The sequence below is a fragment of the Panulirus ornatus genome, chromosome 30 (genome assembly GCF_036320965.1).
Source record: "Panulirus ornatus isolate Po-2019 chromosome 30, ASM3632096v1, whole genome shotgun sequence".
Classification (NCBI taxonomy): Eukaryota; Metazoa; Arthropoda; class Malacostraca; order Decapoda; family Palinuridae; genus Panulirus; species Panulirus ornatus.
In genome coordinates, this window is record NC_092253.1 from 26,771,473 (window position 1) to 26,797,071 (window position 25,599).

General features: G+C 40.9%; 1 protein-coding gene across 1 annotated transcript in view; it reads right to left on the reverse strand.

Annotated features, from left to right (window-relative positions):
• LOC139758521 (UDP-galactose translocator-like) overlaps positions 1–25,599 on the reverse strand; it is a 105,501-nt gene that overhangs the window by 22,700 nt on the left and 57,202 nt on the right. The window contains exons 3-5 of the mRNA XM_071680041.1: positions 20,070–20,143; positions 18,762–18,902; positions 14,519–15,145 (exon numbers count right to left, since the gene is read on the reverse strand). Coding sequence (XP_071536142.1) covers positions 14,519–15,145; positions 18,762–18,902; positions 20,070–20,143 — 842 coding nt within the window. The remainder of the gene's footprint in view (positions 1–14,518; positions 15,146–18,761; positions 18,903–20,069; positions 20,144–25,599) is intronic.

Below are 25,599 nucleotides of genomic sequence, written 5' to 3' on the forward strand. Positions count from 1 at the left end.
TGCCTACCAACGACTACCTACTCTAACAGTAGGTCTCATACATTAGGAAAGGTCTCTTTTTATAAGTGACCATATCAACACAGTGTGATCAATCTTGTTCCAGGTGTACCTCACGTATGTGGGAAACAACAAAGAAGTATGTAAAAGAATTATTCCCCCCTGTATCATTTGGCAATCAATTTGTGGTTCAAGTAGTAAAAAAGATGACACACAAAACTTCACTCCAGCTCAAAACATAAGGAGAAAAATGGCCATCTCAATGAAGGAACATGATCTTCACATTTCTTTCTTTTTCTTTCATACTATTCGCCATTTCCCGCGATAGCGAGGTAGCGTTAAGAACAGAGGACTGGGCCTTCACATTTATGTCTCTAAATAATGTATCAAGTGCTACATGTCTCAACAGCTCTCCTAACTCACACATAGACTGCACATCTGGAATATGAAACAAGATGGATAGGAGATAATTCTCAGGCTCATGTAACACTGCTACGAATGACAATACAAGCCACAAGCCACAGCAGAATGAAACTGTGGGTACTAAACACAGAAGCTTCCCTAATCCATTACATGGAGAGATTTCAGCTGAATACAAACAGGTATCCCAAATACCTATTTGAGAGTGACAGTTGGAAACATATAATGAGTAAACACAATAACTTTTGTGATCACAATAAGAATATACTATTCAGCTCAGTGGCCTGTTAAGGGTAACACACTAAAGGCTAAGAAACAGCACTGGAGTTCTTTAGTTGTGGGGACTCATGCTGTGGCCCCCTTTGTGAGGGAGTACCAACTGGAACAGGCATCAGAGATAGAAAGACAGATAGAACTCAAATACAATTCTAGTATACTTTGACCTGTCTTGTACTGTGGACAAGAAATTTTTCTTGCTGGAGTTGTTCAAGTTGACCACAAACAGAGAAATAATGATGAATTCTTTTATGGGAGCTGACTATCTGGCCAACAAGAGATAATGATCATGTTATGTTGATGATCTGTCAGAGTGGACTTCCTCATGTCAGAGTCCAGCTGCTTTCATCTGACAGGTTTATCAGATTTTGTCTTTCAAACTTTATCAAGTGCTGAAAAAGCTAGCTTTCTTCATCTCTTGCACAAATGAACTGCAACTTGGATGACTTATTACTGAGAAGCACATCCAAAAGTTACAGAAGCAGGAATATGACACACATGTAATTTGCTAAAGGTTGTTACCCAATTATCTGATAATCCTTAAGGCTTCACATATCACAGGGTGAGGAATTCTACTGAAAAATATGAGATTCATTGTCATATAGTGTTAAAAATGGCTAGCTGCCAGAAAAACTTAGACAGCCTACTGATTCATAAGCTAATGCAGAAAAAGAGCACAAGAAATCCAATATACCATTTAGTACAAGAGTGCAGCACAAGATTGCTTCAAGCTGGCTTTAAGTGCATTTGTGCAACAGGACTCAAGTTGTACTAAAGAAATTGAAAGGCTGTCCTATAAATACTATACTACTACTTCCTATAAATACTATACTATCACTGGTCAACATACTGTTGTTTGCAAATTAAGATTGAAAACACACAAAATCATATGAATATATATATATATATATATATATATATATATATATATATATATATATATATATATATATATATTTTTTTTTTTTTTTTTTTTTTTTTATACTTTGTCGCTGTCTCCCGCGTTTGCGAGGTAGCGCAAGGAAACAGACGAAAGAAATGGCCCAACCCCCCCCCCATACACATGTACATACACACGTCCACACACGCAAATATACATACCTACACAGCTTTCCATGGTTTACCCCAGACGCTTCACATGCCTTGATTCAATCCACTGACAGCACGTCAACCCCTGTATACCACATCGCTCCAATTCACTCTATTCCTTGCCCTCCTTTCACCCTCCTGCATGTTCAGGCCCCGATCACACAAAATCTTTTTCACTCCATCTTTCCACCTCCAATTTGGTCTCCCTCTTCTCCTCGTTCCCTCCACCTCCGACACATATATCCTCTTGGTCAATCTTTCCTCACTCATTCTCTCCATGTGCCCAAACCATTTCAAAACACCCTCTTCTGCTCTCTCAACCACGCTCTTTTTATTTCCACACATCTCTCTTACCCTTACGTTACTTACTCGATCAAACCACCTCACACCACACATTGTCCTCAAACATCTCATTTCCAGCACATCCATCCTCCTGCGCACAACTCTATCCATAGCCCACGCCTCGCAACCATACAACATTGTTGGAACCACTATTCCTTCAAACATACCCATTTTTGCTTTCCGAGATAATGTTCTCGACTTCCACACATTTTTCAAGGCTCCCAAAATTTTCGCCCCCTCCCCCACCCTATGATCCACTTCCGCTTCCATGGTTCCATCCGCTGACAGATCCACTCCCAGATATCTAAAACACTTCACTTCCTCCAGTTTTTCTCCATTCAAACTCACCTCCCAATTGACTTGACCCTCAACCCTACTGTACCTAATAACCTTGCTCTTATTCACATTTACTCTTAACTTTCTTCTTCCACACACTTTACCAAACTCAGTCACCAGCTTCTGCAGTTTCTCACATGAATCAGCCACCAGCGCTGTATCATCAGCGAACAACAACTGACTCACTTCCCAAGCTCTCTCATCTCCAACAGACTTCATACTTGCCCCTCTTTCCAGGACTCTTGCATTTACCTCCCTAACAACCCCATCCATAAACAAATTAAACAACCATGGAGACATCACACACCCCTGCCGCAAACCTACATTCACTGAGAACCAATCACTTTCCTCTCTTCCTACACGTACACATATATATATATATATATATATATATATATATATATATATATATATATATATATATTTTTTTTTTCATACATATTTGCCTTCTCCCGCACTAGCAGGGCAGTGTTCAAGAACAGATGACTGAGCATTGGAGGGAAAACTTCTCACCTGGCCCCCTTCTCTGTTCCTTCTTTTGGAAAATAAAACAGGAGGGAAGGATTGCTAGCACCCTGCTCCCATTCCTTTTAGTCGCATTCTATGACACACAGGGAATACATGGGTAGTATTCTTTCTTCTATCCCCAATATGTGAAGTGTCTGGGGTAAACCATGGAAAGGTCTAGGGGCCTGGATGTGGATAGGGAGCTGTGATTTTTGGGGCATTACACATGACAGCTAGAGACTGAGTGTGAACAAATATGGCCTTTTTGTCTGCTTTCCTGGTGCTACCTTGCTGAAGTGGGGAGTAGCAACAGGAATGGATGAAGGCAATCAAGTATAACAATAATAATAATAATAATAATAATGATAATAATAATGATAATAATAATAATAATAATATTAATAATAATAATAATAACAATAATAATAATAAAAATAATAATAATAATAACAATAATAATAATAATAATAACAATAATAATAATAATAATAATAATAATAATAATAATACCTCACAAACGCGGGAGACAGCGACAAAGCAAAATAAATAAATAAACATAACAATAATAATAACAATAACAATAATTATCCCTGGGGATAGGGGAGAAAGAATACTTCCCACATATTCCCTGCGTGTCGTAGAAGGCGACTAAACGGGAAGGGAGCAGTGGGCTGGAAATCCTCCCCCTCTCGGTTTTTTTTTTTTCAATTTTCCAAAAGATGGAACAGAGAAGGAGGCCAGGTGAGATAGGTAGTATGTTTGAGGAAAGGAACATCGATGTTTTGGCTCTGAGTGAAACGAAGCTCAAGGGTAAAGGGGAAGAGTGGTTTGGGAATGTCTTGGGAACAAAGTCAGGGGTTAGTGAGAGGACAAGAGCAATGGAAGCAGTAGCACTACTCCTGAAACTGGAGTGGTGGGAGTATGTGATAGAGTGTAAGAAAGTAAACTCTACATTGCATGGGTAAAACTGAAGGTGGATGGAGAGAGATGGGTGATTATTGGTGCATATACACCTGGGCATGAGAAGAAAGATCATGAGAGGCAAGTATTTTGGGAGTAGCTGAGTTAGTGTGTTAGTAGTTTTGATGCACGAGACCGGGTTATAGTGATGGGTGATTTGAATGCAAAGGTGAGTAATGTGACAGTTGAGGGAATAACTGGTGTACATGGGGTTTTCAGTGTTGTAACTGGAAATGGTGAAGAGCTTGTAGATTTATGTGCTGAAAAAGGACTGGTGATTGGGAATACCTGGTTTAAAAAGAGAGATATACATAAGTATACGTATATAAGTAGGAGAGATGGTCAGAGAGTGTCATTGATTTACGTGTTAATAAATAGGTGCACGAAAGATAGACTTCTGGATTTTAATGTGCTGAGAGGTGCAACTGGAGGGATGTCTGATCATTATCTTGTAGAGGCGAAGGTGAAGATTTGTAGAGGTTTTCAGAAAAGAAAAGAGAATGTTGGGGTGAAGAGAGTGGTGAGAGTAAGTCAGCTTGGGAAGGAGACTTGTGTGAGGAAGTACCAGGAGAAACAGAGTATAGAATGGAAAAAGATAAGAACAAAGGACATAAGGGGAGTGGGGGAGGAATGGGATGTATTTAGGGAAGAAGTGATGGCTTGAGCAAAAGATGCTTGTGGCATGAGAAGCGTGGGAGGTGGGCAGATTAGAAAGGGTAGTGAGTGGTGGGATGAAGAAGTAAGATTATTAGTGAAAGAGAAGAGAGAGGCCATTTGGACAATTTTTGCAGGGAAATAATGCAAATGACCCAGAGATGTATAAAAGAAAGAGGCAGGAGGTCAAGAGAAAGGTGCAAGAGGCGAAAAAGAGGGCAAATGAGAGTTGGGGTGAGACAGTATCAGTGAATTTCAGGGAGAATAAAAAGATGTTTTGGAAGGAGGTAAATAAAGTGCATAAGACAAGGGAACAAATCGGAACTTCAGTGAAGGGGGTAATGGGGAGGTGATAACAAGTAGTGGTGATGAGAGAAGGAGATGAAGTGAGTATTTTGAAGGTTTGTTGAATGTGTTTGATGATAAAGGGGCAAATAAAGGGTGTTTTGGTCGAGGTGGTGTGCAAAGTGAGAGGGTTAGGGAAAACAATTTGGTAAACAGAGAAGAGGTAGTAAAAGCTTTGCAGAAGATGAAAGCCGGCAAGGCAGCGGGTTTGGATGGTATTGCAGTGGAATTTATCAAAAAAGGGGGTGACTGTATTGTTGACTGGTTGGTAAGGTTATTCAATGTATGTATGACTCATGGTGAGGTGCCTGAAGATTGGCGGAACGCTTGCATAGTGCCACTGTGCAAAGGCAAAGGGGATAAAAGTGAGTGCTCAAATTAGAGGTATAAGTTTGTTAAGTATTCCTGGGAAATTATATGGGAGGGTACTGATTGAGAAGGTGAAGGTACGTACAGAGCATCAGATTGGGGAAGAGAAGTGTGGTTTCAGAAGTGGTAGGGGATGTGTGGATCAGGTGTTTGCTTTGAAGAATGTATGTGAGAAATAATTAGAAAAGCAAATGGATTTGTATGTAGCATTTATGGATCTGGAGAAGGCATATGATAGAGTTGATAGAGATGCTCTGCGGAAGGTATTATGTATATATGGTGTGGGAAGCAAGTTGCTAGAAGCAGTGAAAAGTTTTTATCGAGGATGTAAGGCATGTGTACGTATAGGAAGAGAGGAAAGTGATTGGTTCTCAGTGAATGTTGGTTTGCAGCAGGGGTATGTGATGTCTCCATGGTTGATTAATTTGTTTATGGATGGAGTTGTTAGGGAGGTGAATGCAAGAGTTCTGGAAAGAGGGGCAAGTATGCAGTCTGTTGTGGATGAGAGAGCTTGGGAAGTGAGTCAGTTGTTGTTCTCTGCTGATACAGCGCTGGTGGCTGATTCATGTGAGAAACTGCAGAAGCTGGTGACTGAGTTTGGTAAAGTGTGTGAAAGAAGAAAGTTGAGAGTAAATGTGAATAAGACCAAGGTTATTAGGTACAGTAGGGTTGAGGGACAAGTTAATTGGGAGGTAAGTTTGAATGGAGAAAAACTGGAGGAAGTGAAGTGTTTTAGATACCTGGGAGTGGATTTGGCAGCAGATGGAACCATGGAAGCAGAAGTGAATCATAGAGCGGGGGAGGGGGCGAAATATCTGGGAGCGTTGAAAAATGTGTGGAAGTCAAGAACCTTATCTTGGAAAGCAAAAATGGGTATGTTTGAAGGAATTGTAGTTCCAACAATGTTGTATGGTTGCAAGGCGTGGGCTATAGATAGAGTTGTGCGGAGGAGGGTGGATGTGCTGGAAATTAGATGTTTGAGGACAATATGTGGTGTGAGGTGGTTTGATCGAGTAAGTAATAAAAGGGTAAGAGAGGTGTGTGGTAATAAAAAGAATATGGTTGAGAGCAGAAGAGGGTGTTTTGAAATGGTTTGGTCACATGGAGAGAATGAGTGAGGAAAGACTGACCAAGAGGATATATGTGTCAGAGGTGGAGGGAACAAGGAGAATTGGGAGACCAAATTGAAGGTGGAAAGATGGAGTGAAAAAGATTTTGAGTATATATATATATATATATCTTTTCTATCTTTTCTTTCTTTCAAACTATTCGCCATTTCCCGCATTAGCAAGGTAGCGTTAAGAACAGAGGACTGGGCCTCTGAGGGAATATCCTCACCTGACCCCCTTCTCTGTTCCTTCTTTTGGAAAATTAAAAAAAAAACAAGAGGGGAGGATTTCCAGCCCCACGCTCCATCCCCTTTTAGTCGTCTTCTACGACACACAGGGAATACGTAGGAAGTGTTCTTTCTCCCCTATCCCCAGGGATAATATATATATTTATTTATTTATTATTTCATTTTGCTTTGTCGCTGTCTTACGTGTTTGCGAGGTAGCGCAAGGAAACAGACGAAAGAAATGGCCCAACCCACCCCCATACACATGTATATACATAAATGTCCACACACACAAATATACATACCTATACATCTCAATGTACACATATATATACGCACACAGGCATATACATATAAACACATGAACACAATTCACACTGTCTGCCTTTATTCATTCCCATCGCCACCCCGCCACACATGGAATAACATCCCCCTCCCCCTCATGTGTGCGAGGTAGCACTAAGAAAGGACAACAAAGGCCCCATTCGTTCACACTCAGTCTCTAGCTGTCATGCAATATTACCCGAAACCACAGCTCCCTTTCCCCATCCAGGCCCCACACAACTTTCCATGGTTTACCCCAGACGCTTCACATGCCCTGATTCAATCCACTGACAGCACGTCAACCCCAGTATACCACATCGATCTAATTCACTCTATTCCTTGCCCGCATTTCACCCTCCTGCATGCTCAGGCCCCGATCACACAAAATCTTTTTCACTCCATCTTTCCACCTCCAATTTGGTCTCCCACTTCTCTCGTTCCCTCCACCTCCGACACATATATCCTCTTGGTCAATCTTTCCTCACTCATTCTCTCCATGTGCCCAAACCATTTCAAAACACCCTCTTCTGCTCTCTCAACCACGCTCTTCTTATTTCCACACATCTCTCTTACCCTTACATTACTTATTCGATCAAACCACCTCACACCACATATTGTCCTCAAACATCTTATTTCCAGCACATCCACCCTCCTGCGCACTATTCTATCCATAGCCCACGCCTCGTAACCTAACCTAACCTAACCTTCAAACATACCCTGTTTTTGCTTTCGGAGATAATGTTCTTGACTTCCACACATTAATCAAGGCTCCCAGGATTTTCGCCCCCTCCCCCACCCTATTGTTCACTTCTGCTTCCATAGTTCCATCCGCTGCCAGATCAACTCCCAGATATCTAAAACACTTCACTTCCTCCAGTTTTTCTCCTTTCAAACTACCTCCCAGTTGACTTGACCCTCAACCCTACTGTACCTAATAACCTTGCTCTTATTCACATTTACTCTTAACTTTCTTCTTTCACACACTTTACCAAACTCAGTCACCAGCTTCTGCAGTTTCTCACATGAATCAGGCACCAGCGCTGTATCAGCAGAGAACAACAACTGACTCACTTCCCAAGCTCTCTCATCCCTAACTGACTGCATACTTGCCCCTCTTTCCAAAACTCTTGCATTCACCTCCCTAACAACCCCATCCATAAACAAATTAAACAACCATGGAGACATCACACACCCCTGTCGCAAACCAACACTCACTGAGAACCAATCACTTTCCTCTCTTCCTACATGTACACATGCCTTATATCCTCAATAAAAACTCTTCACTGCTTCTAACAACTTGCCTCCCACACCATATATTCTTAGTACCTTCCAGAGAGCATCTCTATCAACTCTATCATATGCCTTCTCCAGATCCATAAATGCTACATACAAATCCATTAGCTTTTCTAAGTATTTCTCACATACATTCTTCAAAGCAAACACCTGATCCACACATCCTCTACCACTTCTGAAACCACACTGCTCTTCCCCAATCTGATGCTCTGTACATGTCTCCACCCTCTCAATCAATACCCTCCCATATAATTTCCCAGGAATACTCAACAAACTTATACCTCTGTAATTTGAGCACTCACTCTTATCCCCTTTGCCTTTTTTTTTTTTCCCAAAAGAAGGAACAGAGAAGGGGGCCAGGTGAGGATATTCTCTCAAAGGCCCAGTTCTCTGTTCTAAACGCTACCTCGCTAACGCGAGAAATATGTGAGAAATACTTAGAAAAGAAAATGGATTTGTATGTAGCATTTATGGATCTGGAGAAGGCATATGACAGAGTTCATAGGGATGCTCTGTGGAAGGTATTAAGAATATATGGTGTGGGAGGCAAGTTGTTAAAAGCAGTGAAAAGTTTTTATTGAGGATGTAAGGCATGTGTACGTGTGGGAAGAGAGGAAAGTGATTGGTTCTCAGTGAATGTAGGTTTGCGGCAGGGTTGTGTGATGTCTCCATGGTTGTTTAATTTGTTTATGGATGGGGCTGTTAGGGAGGTGAATGCAAGAGTTTTGGAAAGAGGGGCAAGTATGAAGTCTGTTTGGGATGAGAGAGCTTGGGAAGTGAGTCAGTTGTTGTTTGCTGATGATACAGCGCTGGTGGCTGATTCATGTGAGAAACTGCAGAAGCTGGTGACTGAGTTTGGTAAAGTGTGTGAAAGAAGAAAGTTAAGAGTAAATGTGAATAAGAGCAAGGTAATTAGGTACAGTAGGGTTGAGGGTCAAGTCAATTGGGAGGTAAGTTTGAATGGAGAAAAACTGGAGGAAGTAAAGTGTTTTAGATATCTGGGAGTGGAACTGGCAGCGGATGGAACCATGGAAGCGGAAGTGGATCATAGGGTGGGGGAGGGGGCTTCTGGGAGCCTTGAAGAATGTGTGGAAGTCGAGAACATTATCTCGGAAAGCAAAAATGGGTATGTTTGAAGGAATAGTGGTTCCAACAATGTTGTATGGTTGCGAGGGGTGGGCTATGGATAGAGTTGTGCGCAGGAGGATGGATGTGCTGGAAATGAGATGTTTGAGGACAATGTGTGGTGTGAGGTGGTTTGATCGAGTAAGTAACGTAAGGGTAAGAGAGATGTGTGGAAATAAAAAGAGCGTGGTTGAGAGAGCAGAAGAGGGTGTTTTGACATGGTTTGGGCACATGGAGAGAATGAGTAAGGAAAGATTGACCAAGAGGATATATGTGTCGGAGGTGGAGGGAACGAGAAGTGGGAGACCAAATTGGAGGTGGAAAGATGGAGTGAAAAAGATTTTGTGTGATCGGGGCCTGAACATGAAGGAGGGTGAAAGGAGGGCAAGGAATAGAGTGAATTGGATCGATGTGGTATACCGGGGTTGACGTGCTGTCAGTGGATTGAGTCAGGGCATGTGAAGCGTCTGGGGTAAACCATGGAAAGCTGTGTAGGTATGTATATTTGCGTGTGTGGACGTATGTATATACATGTTGTATGGGGGTGGGTTGGGCCATTTCTTTCGTCTGTTTCCTTGCGCTACCTCGCAAACGCGGGAGACAGCGACAAAGCAAAAAAAAAAAAAGAAAAAATATATATATATATATATATATATATATATATATATATATATATATATATATATATATATATGTCGTAGAAGGCGACTAGAGGGGACGGGAGTGGGGGGCCAGACATCCTCCCCTCCTTGTATTTTTTTTAACTTTCTAAAAATGGGAAAAAGAAGAAGGAGTCACGCGGGGAGTGCTCATCCTCCTCGAAGGCTCATACTGGGGTGTCTAAATGTGTGTGGATGTAACCAAGATGTGAAAAAAGGAGAGACAGGTAGTATGTTTGAGGAAAGGAACCTGGATGTTTTGGCTCTGAGTGAAACAAAGCTCAAGGGTAAAGGGGAAGAGTGGTTTGGGAATGTCTTGGGAGTAGTCAGGGGTTAGTGAGAGGACAAGAGCAAGGGAAGGAGTAGCAGTACTCCTGAAACAGGAGTTGTGGGAGTATGTGATAGAATGTGAGAAAGTAAATTCTCAATTAATATGGGTAAAACTGAAAGTTGATGGAGAGAGATGGGTGATTATTGGTGCATATGCACCTGGGCATGAGAAGAAAGATCATGAGAGGCAAGTGTTTTGGGAGCAGCTGAATGAGTGTGTTAGTGGTTTTGATGCACGAGACCGGGTTATAGTGATGGGTGATTTGAATGCAAAGGTGAGTAATGTGGCAGTTGAGGGAATAATTGGTATGCATGGGGTATTCAGTCTTGTAAATGGAAATGGTGAAGAGCTTGTAGATTTATGTGCTGAAAAAGGACTGGTGATTGGGAATACCTGGTTTAAAAAGCGAGATATACATAAGTATACTTATGTAAGTAGGAGAGATGGCCAGAGAGCGTTATTGGATTACGTGTTAATTGACAGGCGTGCGAAAGAGAGACTTTTGGATGTTAATGTGCTGAGAGGTGCAACTGGAGGGATGTCTGATCATTATCTTGTGGAGGCTAAGGTGAAGATTTGTATGGGTTTTCAGAAAAGAAGAGTGAATGTTGGGGTGAAGAGGGTGGTGAGAGTAAGTGAGCTTGAGAAGGAGACCTGTGTGAGGAAGTACCAGGAGAGACTGAGTACAGAATGGAAAAAGGTGAGAACAATGGAAGTAAGGGGAGTGGGGGAGGAATGGGATGTATTTAGGGAATCAGTGATGGATTGCGCAAAAGATGCTTGTGGCATGAGAAGAGTGGGAGGTGGGTTGATTAGAAAGGGTAGTGAGTGGTGGGATGAAGAAGTAAGAGTATTAGTGAAAGAGAAGAGAGAGGCATTTGGACGATTTTTGCAGGGAAAAAATGCAATTGAGTGGGAGATGTATAAAAGAAAGAGACAGGAGGTCAAGAGAAAGGTGCAAGAGGTGAAAAAAAGGGCAAATGAGAGTTGGGGTGAGAGAGTATCATTAAATTTTAGGGAGAATAAAAAGATGTTCTGGAAGGAGGTAAATAAAGTGCGTAAGACAAGGGAGCAAATGGGAACTTCAGTGAAGGGCGCAAATGGGGAGGTGATAACAAGTAGTGGTGATGTGAGAAGGAGATGGAGTGAGTATTTCGAAGGTTTGTTGAATGTGTTTGATGATAGAGTGGCAGATATAGGGTGTTTTGGTCGAGGTGGTGTGCAAAGTGAGAGGGTTAGGGAAAATGATTTGGTAAACAGAGAAGAGGTAGTGAAAGCTTTGCGGAAGATGAAAGCCGGCAAGGCAGCAGGTTTGGATGGTATTGCAGTGGAATTTATTAAAAAAGGGGGTGACTGTATTGTTGACTGGTTGGTAAGGTTATTTAATGTATGTATGACTCATGGTGAGGTGCCTGAGGATTGGCGGAATGCGTGCATAGTGCCATTGTACAAAGGCAAAGGGGATAAGAGTGAGTGCTCAAATTACAGAGGTATAAGTTTGTTGAGTATTCCTGGTAAATTATATGGGAGGGTATTGATTGAGAGGGTGAAGGCCTGTACAGAGCATCAGATTGGGGAAGAGCAGTGTGGTTTCAGAAGTGGTAGAGGATGTGTGGATCAGGTGTTTGCTTTGAAGAATGTATGTGAGAAATACTTAGAAAAGCAAATGGATTTGTATGTAGCATTTATGGATCTGGAGAAGGCATATGATAGAGTTGATAGAGATGCTCTGTGGAAGGTATTAAGAATATATGGTGTGGGAGGAAAGTTGTTAGAAGCAGTGAAAAGTTTTTATCGAGGATGTAAGGCATGTGTACGTGTAGGAAGAGAGGAAAGTGATTGGTTCTCAGTGAATGTAGGTTTGCGGCAGAGGTGTGTGATGTCTCCATGTTTGTTTAATTTGTTTATGGATGGGGTTGTTAGGGAGGTAAATGCAAGAGTTTTGGAAAGAGGGGCAAGTATGAAGTCTGTTGGGGATGAGAGAGCTTGGGAAGTGAGTCAGTTGTTGTTCGCTGATGACACAGCGCTGGTGGCTGATTCATGTGAGAAACTGCAGAAGCTGGTGACTGAGTTTGGTAAAGTGTGTGGAAGAAGAAAGTTAAGAGTAAATGTGAATAAGAGCGAGGTTATTAGGTACAGTAGGGTTGAGGGTCAAGTCAATTGGGAGGTGAGTTTGAATGGAGAAAAACTGGAGGAAGTGAAGTGTTTTAGATATCTGGGAGTGGATCTGGCAGCGGATGGAACCATGGAAGCGGAAGTGGATCATAGGGTGGGGGAGGGGGCGAAAATTCTGGGGGCCTTGAAGAATGTGTGGAAGTCGAGAACATTATCTCGGAAAGCAAAAATGGGTATGTTTGAAGGAATAGTGGTTCCAACAATGTTGTATGGTTGCGAGGCATGGGCTATGGATAGAGTTGTGCGCAGGAGGATGGATGTGCTGGAAATGAGATGTTTGAGGACAATGTGTGGTGTGAGGTGGTTTAATCGAGTGAGTAACGTAAGGGTAAGAGAGATGTGTGGAAATAAAAAGAGCGTGGTTGAGAGAGCAGAAGAGGGTGTTTTGAAGTGGTTTGGGCACATGGAGAGGATGAGTGTGGAAAGATTGACCAAGAGGATATATGTGTTGGAGGTGGAGGGAACAAGGAGAAGAGGGAGACCAAATTGGAGGTGGAAAGATGGAGTGAAAAAGATTTTGTGTGATCGGGGCCTGAACATGCAGGAGGGTGAAAGGAGGGCAAGGAATAGAGTGAATTGGAGCGATGTGGTATACCGGGGCTGACGTGCTGTCAGTGGATTGAATCAAGGCATGTGAAGCGTCTGGGGTAAACCATGGAAAGCTGTGTAGGTATGTATATTTGCGTGTGTGGACGTATGTATATACATGTGTATGGGGGGGGTTGGGCCATTTCTTTCGTCTGTTTCCTTGCGCTACCTCGCAAACGCGGGAGACAGCGGCAAAGTATAAAAAAAAAAAAAATATATATATATATATATATATATATATATATATATATATATATATATATATATTTTTTATTTTTTATATATATATATGTAAATGCCCATACATGCACATATACATACATATACATTTCAATGTGTACATACACAGACATATACATATATACAAATGTACATATTCATACTGGTGCCTTCATCCATTCCTGTCGCCACCCTGTCACACAGGAAACAGCGTTCCCCCACCCCCCGAGGTATAAACACACATATTCATCCATTTCTGGTGCTACCCCGCCCCACATGAAATAGCATCGCTACCCCCTGAGACAGAGGAGTATGAATACTGCCAATGCACCCCTGCTGTAGAAAATGACAAATGGGAGCAGAACCATCTGGCTGGAAATCCTCCTTTCCATGAACACTCTCTGGTGAAGGAACAGAGCAAGGAACCAAGTGAGGACTTATCCTTCTACGACTCAGTCATCCATTCTTGATGTTTCCTCGCTAATGTGGAAAACGGCATGTATTATAAAATAATACACATATAGTTTTTAACTAAGAACTAAAGAATACTTTGTCATGCTTAATGGCAAATGTCAAAGGACAACATAGCCTCTCATTTCAATCAGTCTCATTCAAGTGTACTCGAAAAGATTTTACTAATATGATAATACAAAGCATTTGAACTAAGTGAGAGAATTATATTGCATAACTTAGTGTTTGTAAAGAAATGTGCAAGAATACATAAATTCTGTCAGTAAATAACCAAGCTCCTCATATGAAAAGGCTAACAGTGTCTACCCTGTTTCCCAGTTTTCATGTGGTATCAAACTCTCACATTAGAAGGATCAGCTTAGAGTGAAGTCTTTGATAAGATAGACTGACCAGCCCTTCACACAACAAATATCACTCCATCAACCATAGCCAAGAACAGATATAAGCCTGCATCTTAGTGTTAAAAAGCAGAGCATTACCATTACACCACCAATACCCCCCTCAATGCGTATATTTAGAAAAAAAGTTTCATAAGTACAGTCCTCTGTGTATCCAAAAGTTAACAAACAACCAGGTTATATTTTCATGCATCAAACTTTTTGCATTCCATGAAGGAGTGTGAGAAGGTAAACAGAACTTTTGGCAGTTGCATAATAAAGCCTGAAACACTCAACATAATCATTCAATTTACACCCTCCCTACCATGGGGTTAGCTGCAGGTTTCTTGGGCTCATGGCTGTACAGGAAGATTGAGCCAATCACTAAGGCTGCACCAACTACAAACTGGAAAGTTATTACAAAACCAAACATGAATACTGAAGACACAGTAGATATAACAATGGCTAATGAGGTTGCAAAACCTTTCAGAATATTATCTGCATACTTAACAACCATAGCTACGAGAAGTCCTCCAACTGCATTGAGGACCACAAGGTACCATACATAAGCGTCATACCCAAATAAAAACCCTTTTTCTGTGATAGTAGAGTAGTCATTAAAAAATGAAGTTATTACACCTAATGGTATTGAGAGGAAGGACAACTGTACATTCCTGACCCAAACTGAAACATCTGACCCTTTCAGTATTTTTTCAAAGTAGATGCCAGCAAAACCAGAGCAGCAGCACGCAGCTATAGCGGCTAAACAGCCTAGCAGACGATTCTGCCCAGCATCAGTGGAAGTGGTTCCCTTATCAGATGAGGAGAGCTGAACAAGAGCAACACCCACTGTAAGAAGTACCAGTGATACCCATTGTGTTCCCCGAAGCTGTTTACGCAGGATCAACACAGCAAAAATGGCAGTTGTGAGAATCTTCATCTGGTAGGTAACCTGATGGGGACAAAATAAAATTCATCTCAAAAAGTGAAACGTATGTAGCTCATAAAATATTTAGTTTATCCAATCACCTACGCATTTACAGTGATATGTAAAAATCTTAACATATTCTAATGGTCAAAACTACCATTCACTATATGAGATTTCCCACTAAGTAGGAAAATTCATTCCTGATTAGGAAGGGTTAACTACATCAAAGCTCTGGACGACACACACTAATTTGAATGACAAAAAAAACCTCCTCAACCATTTCTATGTACTAAATAAGATATTTTGTTATTATATATTGATACAATGTAGTAAGATCTTGCAAAATAACACATCAACTGAGTGTGAAGACTAGTCGTGTAAATGACATAAATCAGGAAGGTATAAGTAGAGGTATGCTATTTCATATATTGTATCTATTGTACTATCATCAAAATCCATTCCCAGTACGACTGGGTGGCTCTTGCATACACAGCCTCTTAAATCAAGCATATACTTTTTTCTTAAATTCCCTTCAAAATCCCTTTCAGTAACTGTTTTCTCATGCATATATGGGTTTCCCAGGCTCATTTTTCATCAATCATAACACAAGATTCTAAAATGTGCATGTGCCTGTACACTACACATATGTGTATTCTAAATATAAACACAGTACATATAAAGCAGCACTTACCAATACCCTATACATAATTAGATGTCACTAATGGTGACTATTAGGCAAAGTTCTATGGCACAAAGCACTTCAGTATCCATGGTTAGGCTGGATGTGGCATCTAAAGTACAAATATAGAATGAATCATCATACAAGGCAAGTGTTGACTGGCTGAAACACAAGGGAGCACCATTTACATAAGAGAAAATGCTTCTTAAAAGGAGTTTTGAAAGGAACTTCCCATATTTTTCAGACTTTTTATGAATGGTACAAATTTTGGCAGACAATTTTTAAACGAAAGACATTAAGCTGTGAGCAGATGTAAAAACAGCCCATGTATGCACATGCTATATACAAATTCTGTTCAAAAGGTATAAGAAGTACCTCAACAGTAAAGAGAATTTAGCTGAAATGTTACACAAGTTCCATGATGCTTTGGCTTCAGCTATACCCCATTACCTCATGCTAGCACTTCAATGTATCTATTTCTTTTTTTTTTTTTTTTTTTTTTGCTTTGTCGCTGTCTCCCGCGTTTGCGAGGTAGCACAAGGAAACAGACGAAAGAAATGGCCCAACCCACCCCCATACACATGTATATACATACATCCACACACGCAAATATACATACCTACACAGCTTTCCATGGTTTACCCCAGACGCTTCACATGCCTTGATTCAATCCACTGACAGCACGTCAACCCCGGTATACCACATCGCTCCAATTCACTCTATTCCTTGCCCTCCTTTCACCTTCCTGCATGTTCAGGCCCCGATCACACAAAATCTTTTTCACTCCATCTTTCCACCTCCAATTTGGTCTCCCTCTTCTCCTCGTTCCCTCCACCTCCGACACGTATATCCTCTTGGTCAATATTTCCTCACTCATTCTCTCCATGTGACCAAACCTTTTCAAAACACCCTCTTCTGCTCTCTCAACCACGCTCTTTTTATTTCCACACATCTCTCTTATCCTTACGTTACTTACTCGATCAAACCACCTCACACCACACACTGTCCTCAAACATCTCATTTCCAGCACATCCATCCTCCTGCGCACAACTCTATCCATAGTCCACGCCTCGCAACCATACAACATTGTTGGAACCACTATTCCTTCAAACATACCCATTTTTGCTTTCCGAGATAATGTTCTCGACTTCCACACATTCTTCAAGGCTCCCAGAATTTTCGCCCCCTCCCCCACCCTATGATCCACTTCCGCTTCCATGGTTCCATCCGCTGCCAGATATCTAAAACACTTCACTTCCTCCAGTTTTTCTCCATTCAAACTCACCTCCCAATTGACTAGACCCTCAACCCTACTGTACCTAATAACCTTGCTCTTATTCACATTTACTCTTAACTTTCTTCTTTCACACACTTTACCAAACTCAGTCACCAGCTTCTGCAGTTCCTCACATGAATCAGCCACCAGCGCTGTATCATCAGCGAACAACAACTGACTCACTTCCCAAGCTCTCTCATCCCCAACAGACTTCATACTTGCCCCTCTTTCCAAAACTCTTGCATTCATCTCCCTAACAACCCCATCCATAAACAAATTAAACAACCATGGAGACATCACACACCCCTGCCGCAAACCTACATTCACTGAGAACCAATCACTTTCCTCTCTTCCTACACGTACACATGCCTTACATCCTCGATAAAAACTTTTCACTGCTTCTAACAACTTGCCTCCCACACCATATATTCTTAATACCTTCCACAGAGCATCTCTATCAACTCTATCATATGCCTTCTCCAGATCCATAAATGCTACATACAAATCCATTTGCTTTTCTAAGTATTTCTCACATACATTCTTCAAAGCAAACACCTGATCCACACATCCTCTACCACTTCTGAAACCACACTGCTCTTCCCACATCTGATGCTCTGTACATGCCTTCACCCTCTCAATCAATACCCTCCCATATAATTTACCAGGAATACTCAACAAACTTATACCTCTGTATCTATTTCTTATTAGAGGTAAAATTGTGTGGGTGCTGACTTAAGGAGTAAACTTATTTTCAAGACTTAAGCAATAAAACCATGACTTAAGATTAATCATACATTTTTTATGATAAATGTAGCTCCTAGCCAGCCAACTTCACTGTAAGCATTAATGACAAAATGGCAGCACATCCAATGCCTGCTAAAAAACATGCATACCTAGTCAGACTAAGTCTTGTTAGCAGTTTCCATGATAAATGAATCACAAAGACAATATGGACAGGAGTTCTTTGTCTCTGACAGATATATGATTCAATTCCTCTTGTTAACCATTTGATCTCAATCATGGTAAACATCACAATCCATGGTAAAGTGCAACTATGATGTTCTTAGTGTTTTTATACAATGCTCACTAAAACTTCACCCATCTGCAAACCAAGACTGAGAATCTCTAGGCTTCAAAGAAGTAATTCTATAACATACACAACATGGCTTGTCACTTTCCATGACATCTTTATAATCTACAACAAGGCATTTAACCATCATGGTTTTTTCACATAAATGTAAAGTTTCCATGTCTGAACCCCCTCCTCCTTATACTATCTTGTGTACGTATTTGTTAATGAGGATCATGATTGGCAGGCCTGCATGAAATGGTTGTCTTGAGAGGGAGATATATCACTGGAGGAACTGGGCTTTCCATACATGGATCCAGTTTTTTGGACAGAAGAAAACTGTCAAGAATGATTCCTGTATGCAGACCCCCTTTGCTACTGTTATATGGAGCAAAATCTCATTTGACAACTCTGTTTCAGCAAAATCTAGGTTAATAGTAAAGACTAAAAAACTGTATAACATAATTCAAAATAAAATCAAAGTACTATTATAAATTCATCCAATATTCATACAACTAACTTACTCATAAATTCTTTTACAGCTTTGAATGCACTTCATCAAAGTAATCTTTTATGAAGACATGCAATGATCATCTGTCAAGAAGCATATTTTTACCTGGTAGGTAGCAGCATCTAGGTTAGAGGCACTAACATATAGCAAGTTGTTCTGGACGAGGTAAATGAATGAGGGGACACACACTTTGAGTGTGTCAACCTTCTGCTGCCAAATTTGAGTGTACAGTGCCATGAAGCAGTGCTACAAGAAAAAATAAGTCATTAGTTAACCTTCTAACATCTGAAGTATTGAACTCATCATGACTTAAAATGAATGGTAACATTATATCGTGAGTGATGTGGCCAAGAAATTCTGCATAAGCAACTGGCAGAGAAATTTCTTGCCAACATAATATGGTCATGTGAAAACTGAAGTAATTTATCTAACTAAAACAGAAAAGAAAAAGGGAAAAAGAATCTCTCCCTGGCTACTCATATCGACTCAGAATCATAAGCTATTGATGATGTGCTTCTCCTCAGTTTGAGGAAACTAATCCATAAAAAATCTTTTAAGCAAAATTAGAGATTAGTCCTCACAAAAAAAAGTAATGGGTCACTCCTTTCCAAGTTTTTAAGAACTATTATTTTGTGGGGACAAGCAAGCCTTTTTTTTCACACAGCATGGAAAGTCCAAAACAAGGACATAGCCCCAACACCTATATAGTATCTGAAAATCAACTATTTATGTAAAACAGATTATGTATTGTACATCTGACAGTGCTGTGCCCTGAACATTTATTACCTGATAGTCTGAACACACACATAAGTGATGTGTCAGTTAATTAATATATCACTGAGAAATAAAAAAAGAGGCCCTTTCATATGGTAAGACAAAAAGTCTGTTCCTTTTAATTTATTCAAAACTGCTGCATCAAGGGCAATCTAATATCAAGAGTAACCAAAGTCACTGGGTTAACCAGTAGGAGAGCTAAATATCAACATTCACAAAGAATGCTGCTATCTGACTATTACAGGTTCATACAGAAAGTACCAAGCAAAAACAAAAACTCATTAATGAGTGAGGTTAGGGTAGATAGATAAAAATTCATATAAGAAAAAGTGGTAGTAATACAATAACACAAAGAGGAACAAAAAAAAAGTAAATCAATGAAGTACAGTAGGGTGGTGATGAAGTATGACAACAGATGATTATCTGATTATGATATGAACATTTTGTTAAGGAAAGATGAAGGCCATAGGAAAGAAGAAAGTACAAGAGTAGGAACAAAGGTGAAAGGAATTCAAAAATGAAAAGATAATAATCACAGCAACTGAAAATTTCACAAGGATCATCATGCATTTAGTGTGATGCAGATCATTAGGTGCTCTCTGCCAGACATATACATAATGGTGAAGCATTACAGCTTACTTGTAAGGAGCCCTCTTGTTTGAACACTAATAGGAGAGAAGCCAACAGTTTCACAAATTCTGCCATCACTACAGCTGAAAAAAAAAAGCCATCTTAAAACAATCACATCATGCCCTACAGCAAGAAGACATAACTACATACAATCATCACTTTCTGGAGAGCAAGTCATTTAGAGAGCTCTCAGTATATTTATCACATACAGGTTATGAGTAATGTTGACATCTTAAGGATCAAGAAATAAATGAGTGTCCAAACATATATCAAACAGTATTTGGGTAACTCGTAAAAACATAATCAAACCTCATCACCCTATACCCAGTGTTCTTATTCTGGGTGACCTTCCTCTCTTGACCTCACTTATGTTTAATCAATTTTAAGCTAAAGATCTAGAAGCAAAGTTTTTACTATCTCCTCCCTTCAAAGTGCATGGTAATACCATGATAATTTTACAGTGATGATTCAAATAAGAAATATTTCAAGGCAACCAGGGACAGAAAATAAAATTATTTTTGCTAAAAAAAAGCCATTTCTACATACAGTACTACTGACTGGTAGTGATCATTAAAGCCCCCTAGTATCTGAAAGGTATATGAAAGCAGGAAATGAGCACAGGGGCTATGAAAGATAAGTAAATAATAAATGCTGGAGATGACCCACAGCTTTTCCATAAATTCTTCAGGAAAAATATTAGTTAAAGAGCAGCTAAACAGGCTAAGGGATTCAAAGGGAAGCTTTGTTGAGAATGATGTAAAGATGTGCATGGAGTTGAATGACAAGCACAGTAGAAAACACTATAGCTTTAATGCCAATGAGATGGAAGAGCAACAATGAGTTGGAAACCCTCCCCTTCTAGTTCTTCAATTTCTAAAAGAAGAAGCAAGAGTCAAGTGGAGAGTACACTCCTGCTCAAAGGCTCAGTCAGATTGGGGTGGCTGAATGTGTGTGGATGTAACCAAGATGAGAGGAGAGGAGACATAGGTAGTATGTTTGAGGAAAGAAACATGCATGTTCTGGATAAGAGTGAAACAAGGGCTAAGAAAGTAGTAGTTCTACTCCTGAAGCAGGAGTTGTGGAGAAGTGTGTGATAGAGTGTAAAATTGTAAATTCTAACTGATGTGAGTAAAACTGAAAGTGGATGGCGAGAAGTGGGTGATCACTGGTGCTTATGCACCTGGTTATGAGAAGAAAGATCATGAGAGCCAAGTGTTCTGGGAGCAGTTGAATGAGTGTGTCAGCAGTTTTGGTGCACGAGACTGGGTATTAATGATGGGTAATTTGAAAGCAAAGGTAAGTAATGTGGTAGTTGAGGGTATGGGTAATTTGAGTGCAAAGTAAGTAATGTGGTAGTTGAGGGTATAATTGGTGTGCAAGAGGTATTCAGAGTTATAAATGAAAATGGTGAAGGGCTTGTGGAGTTATGTGCTGAAAGACTGGTGACTGGGAATACCTGGTTTAAAAAGAGATAATACACAAGTATACATATGTGAGAAGAGAAATGGTCAATGGACATTATAAGATTATGTATTAATTGATAGGGGACGGGAGCGGGGGGCTAGAAACCCTCCCCTCCTTGTATTTTGACTTTCTAAAAGGGGAAACAGAAGGAGTCACGCAGGGAGTGCTCATCCTCCTCGAAGGCTCAGATTGGGGTGTCTAAATGTGTGTGGATGTAACCAAGATGAGAAAAAAGGAGAGATGGGTAATATGTTTAAGGAAAGGAACCTCGATGTTTTGGCTCTGAGTGAAACGGAGCTCAAGGGTAAAGGGGAAGAGTGGTTTGGGAATGTCTTGGGATTAAAGTCAGGGGTTAGTGAGAGGACAAGAGCAAGGGAAGGAGTAGCACTACTCCTGAAACAGGAGTGGTGGGAGTATGTGATAGAGTGTAAGAAAGTAAACTCTAGATTGATATGGGTAAAAATGAAAGTGGATGGAGAGAGAGGAGTGATTATTGGTGCATATGCACCTGGGCATGAGATGAAAGATCATGAGAGGCAAGTGTTTTGGGAGCAGCTGAATGAGTGTGTTAGTGGTTTTGATGCACGAGACCGGGTTATAGTGATGGGTGATTTGAATGCAAAGGTGAGTAATGAGGCAGTTGAGGGAATAATTGGTATACACGGGGTGTTCAATGTTGTAAATGGAAATGGTGAAGAGCTTGTAGAGTTATGTGCTGAAAAAGGACTGGTGATTGGGAATACCTGGTTTAGAAAGAGAGATATACATAAGTATACGTATGTAAGTAAGAGAGATGGCCAGAGAGTGTTATTGGATTACATGTTAACTGATGGGCGTGCGAAAGAGAGACTTTTGGATGTTAATGTGCTAAGAGGTGCTACTGGAGGGATGTCTGATCATAACCTTGGTGAGGCGAAGGTGAAGATTTGTAGAGGTTTTCAGAAAAGACGAGAGAATGTTGGGGTGAAGAGAGTGGTGAGAGTAAGTGAGCTTGGGAAGGAGACTTGTGTGAGGAAGTATCAGGAGAGAATGAGTACAAAATGGAAAAAGGTGAGAACAAAGGACATAAGGGGACTGGGGGAGGAATGGGATGTATTTAGGGAAGCAGTGATGGATTGCGCAAAAGATGCTTGTGGCATGAGAAGCATGGGAGGTGGGTTGATTAGAAAGGGTAACGAGTGGTGGGATGAAGTAAGATTATTAGTGAAAGAGAAGAGAGAGGCATTTGGACAATTTTTGCAGGGAATAACGCAAATGAGTGGGAGATGTATAAAAGAAAGAGGCAGGAGGTCAAGAGAAAGGTGCAAGAGGTGAAAAAGAGGGCAAATGAGAGTTGGGGTAAGAGAGTACCAATAAATTTTTGGGAGAATAAAAAGATGTTTTGGAAGGAGGTAATTAAAGTGCGTAAGAAAAGGGAACAAGTGGGAACTTCAGTGAAGGGGGCTAATAGGGAGGTGATAACAAGTAGTGGTGATGTGAGAAGGAGATGGAGTGAGTATTTTGAAGGTTTGTAGAATGTAATTGATGATAGAGTGGCAGATATAGGGTGTTTTGGTCGAGGTGGTGTGCAAGGTGAGAGGGTTAGGGAAAATGATTTGGTAAACAGAGAAGAGGTAATAAAAGCTTTGCGGAAGATGAAAGCTGGCAAGGTAGCGGGTTTGGATGGTACTGCAGTGGAATTTATTAAAAAGGGGGGTGACTGTATTGTTAACTAGTTGGTGAGGTTATTTAATGTATGTATGATTCATGGTGAGGTGCCTTAGGATTGGCAGAATGCGTGCATAGTGCCATTGTACAAAGGCAAAGTGGACAAAGGTGAGTGCTTAAATTACAGAGGTATAAGTTTGTTGAGTATTTCTGGGAAATTATATGGGAGGGTATTGATTGAGAGAGTGAAGGCATGTACAGAGCATCAGATTGGGGAAGAGCAGTGTGGTTTCAGAAGTGGTAGAGGATGTGTGGATCAGGTGTTTGCTTTGAAGAATGTATGTGAGAAATACTTAGAAAAGCAAATGGATTTGTATGTAGCATTTATGGATCTGGAGAAGGCATATGACAGAGTTGATAGAGATGCTCTATGGAAGATATTAAGAGTATATGGTGTGGGAGGCAAGTTGTTAGAAGCAGTGAAAAGATTTTATCGAGGATGCAAGGCATGTGTACGTGTAGGAAGAGAGGAAAGTGACTGGTTCTCAGTGAATGTAGGTTTGCGGCAGGGGTGTGTGATGTCTCCATGGTTGTTTAATTAGTTTATGGATGGGGTTGTTAGGGAGGTGAATGCAAGAGTTTTGGAAAGAAGGGCAAGTATGCAGTCTGTTGTGGATGAGAGAGCTTGGGAAGTGAGTCAGTTGTTGTTCGCTGATGATACAGCGCTGGTGGCTGATTCATGTGAGAAACTGCAGAAGCTGGTGACTGAGTTTGGTAAAGTGTGTGAAAGAGGAAAGTTAAGAGTAAATGTGAATAAGAGCAAGGTTATTAGGTACAGTAGGGTTGAGAGTCAAGTCAATTGGGAGGTAAGTTTGGATGGAGAAAAACTGAAGGAAGTGAAGAGTTTTAGATATCTGGGAGTGGATTTGGCAGCGGATGGAACCATGGAAGGGGAGGTGAATCATAGGGTGGGGAGGGGGCAAAAATTCTGGGAGCCTTGAAGAATGTGTGGAAGTCGAGAACATTATCTCATAAAGCAAAAATGGGAATGTTTGAAGGAATAGTGGTTCCAACAATGTTGTATGGTTGCGAGGCGTGGGTTATGGATAGAGTTGTACGCAGGAGGGTGGATGTGCTGGAAATGAGATGTTTGAGGACAATATGCAGTGTGAGATGGTTTGATCGAGTAAGTAATAATTGGGTAAGAGAGATGTGTGGTAATAAAAAGAGTGTGGTTGAGAGAGCAGAAGAGGGTGTTTTGATATGGCTTGGTCACATGGAGAGAATGAGTGAGGAAAGATTGACCAAGAGGATATATGTGTCAGAGGTGGAGGGAACGAGGAGAAGTGGGAGACCAAATTGGAGGTGTAAAGACGGAGTGAAAAAGATTTTGAGTGATTGGGGCCTGAACATGCAGGAGGGTGAAAGGCATGCTAGGAATAGAGTGAATTGGAACGATGTGGTATACCGGGGTTGACGTGCTGTCGATGGATTGAACCAGGTCATGTGAAGCGTCTGGGGTAAACCATGGAAAGTTCTGTGGGTCCTGGATGTGGAAAGGGAGCTGTGGTTTCGGTGCAATATTACATAACAGCTAGAGACTGAGTGTGAATTAATGGGGCCTTTGTTGTCTTTTCCTAGCGTTACCTCACACACATGAGGGGGGAGGAAGTTGTTATTTCATTTGTGGCGAGGTGGCGATGGAAATGAATAAAGGCAGACAGTATGAATTATTTATTTATTTATTTATTTATTTTGCTTTGTCGCTGTCTCCCGTTTTAGCGAGGTAGCGCAAAGAAACAGATGAAAGAATGGCCCAACCCACCCACATACACATGTATATACATACATGTCCACACACTCAAATATACATACCTATACATCGCAACGTATACATATATATACACACTCAGACATATACATATATACACATGTACATAATTCATAGTGTCTGACCTTATTCATTCCCATCGCCACCCCGCTACACATGAAATAACAACCCCCTCCCCCAAATAAGTGCGAGGTAGCGCTAGGAAAAGACAACAAAGGCCCCATTTGTTCACACTCAGTCTCTAGCTGTCATGTAATAATGCACTGAAACCACAGCTCCCTTTCCACATCCAGGCCCTACAGAACTTTCCATGGTTTACCCCAGACGCTTCACATGCCCTGGTTCAATCCATTAACAGCACGTCGACCCCGGTATACCACATCGTTCCAATTCACTCGATTCCTTGCACGCCTTTCACCCTCCTGCATGTTCAGGCCCCGATCACTCAAAATCTTTTTCACTCCATCCTTCCACCTCCAATTTGGTCTCCCACTTCTCCTCGTTCCCTCCACCTCTGACACATACATCCTCTTGGTCAATCTTTCCTCACTCATTCTCTCCATGTGACTAAACTATTTCAAAACACCCTCTATGTAC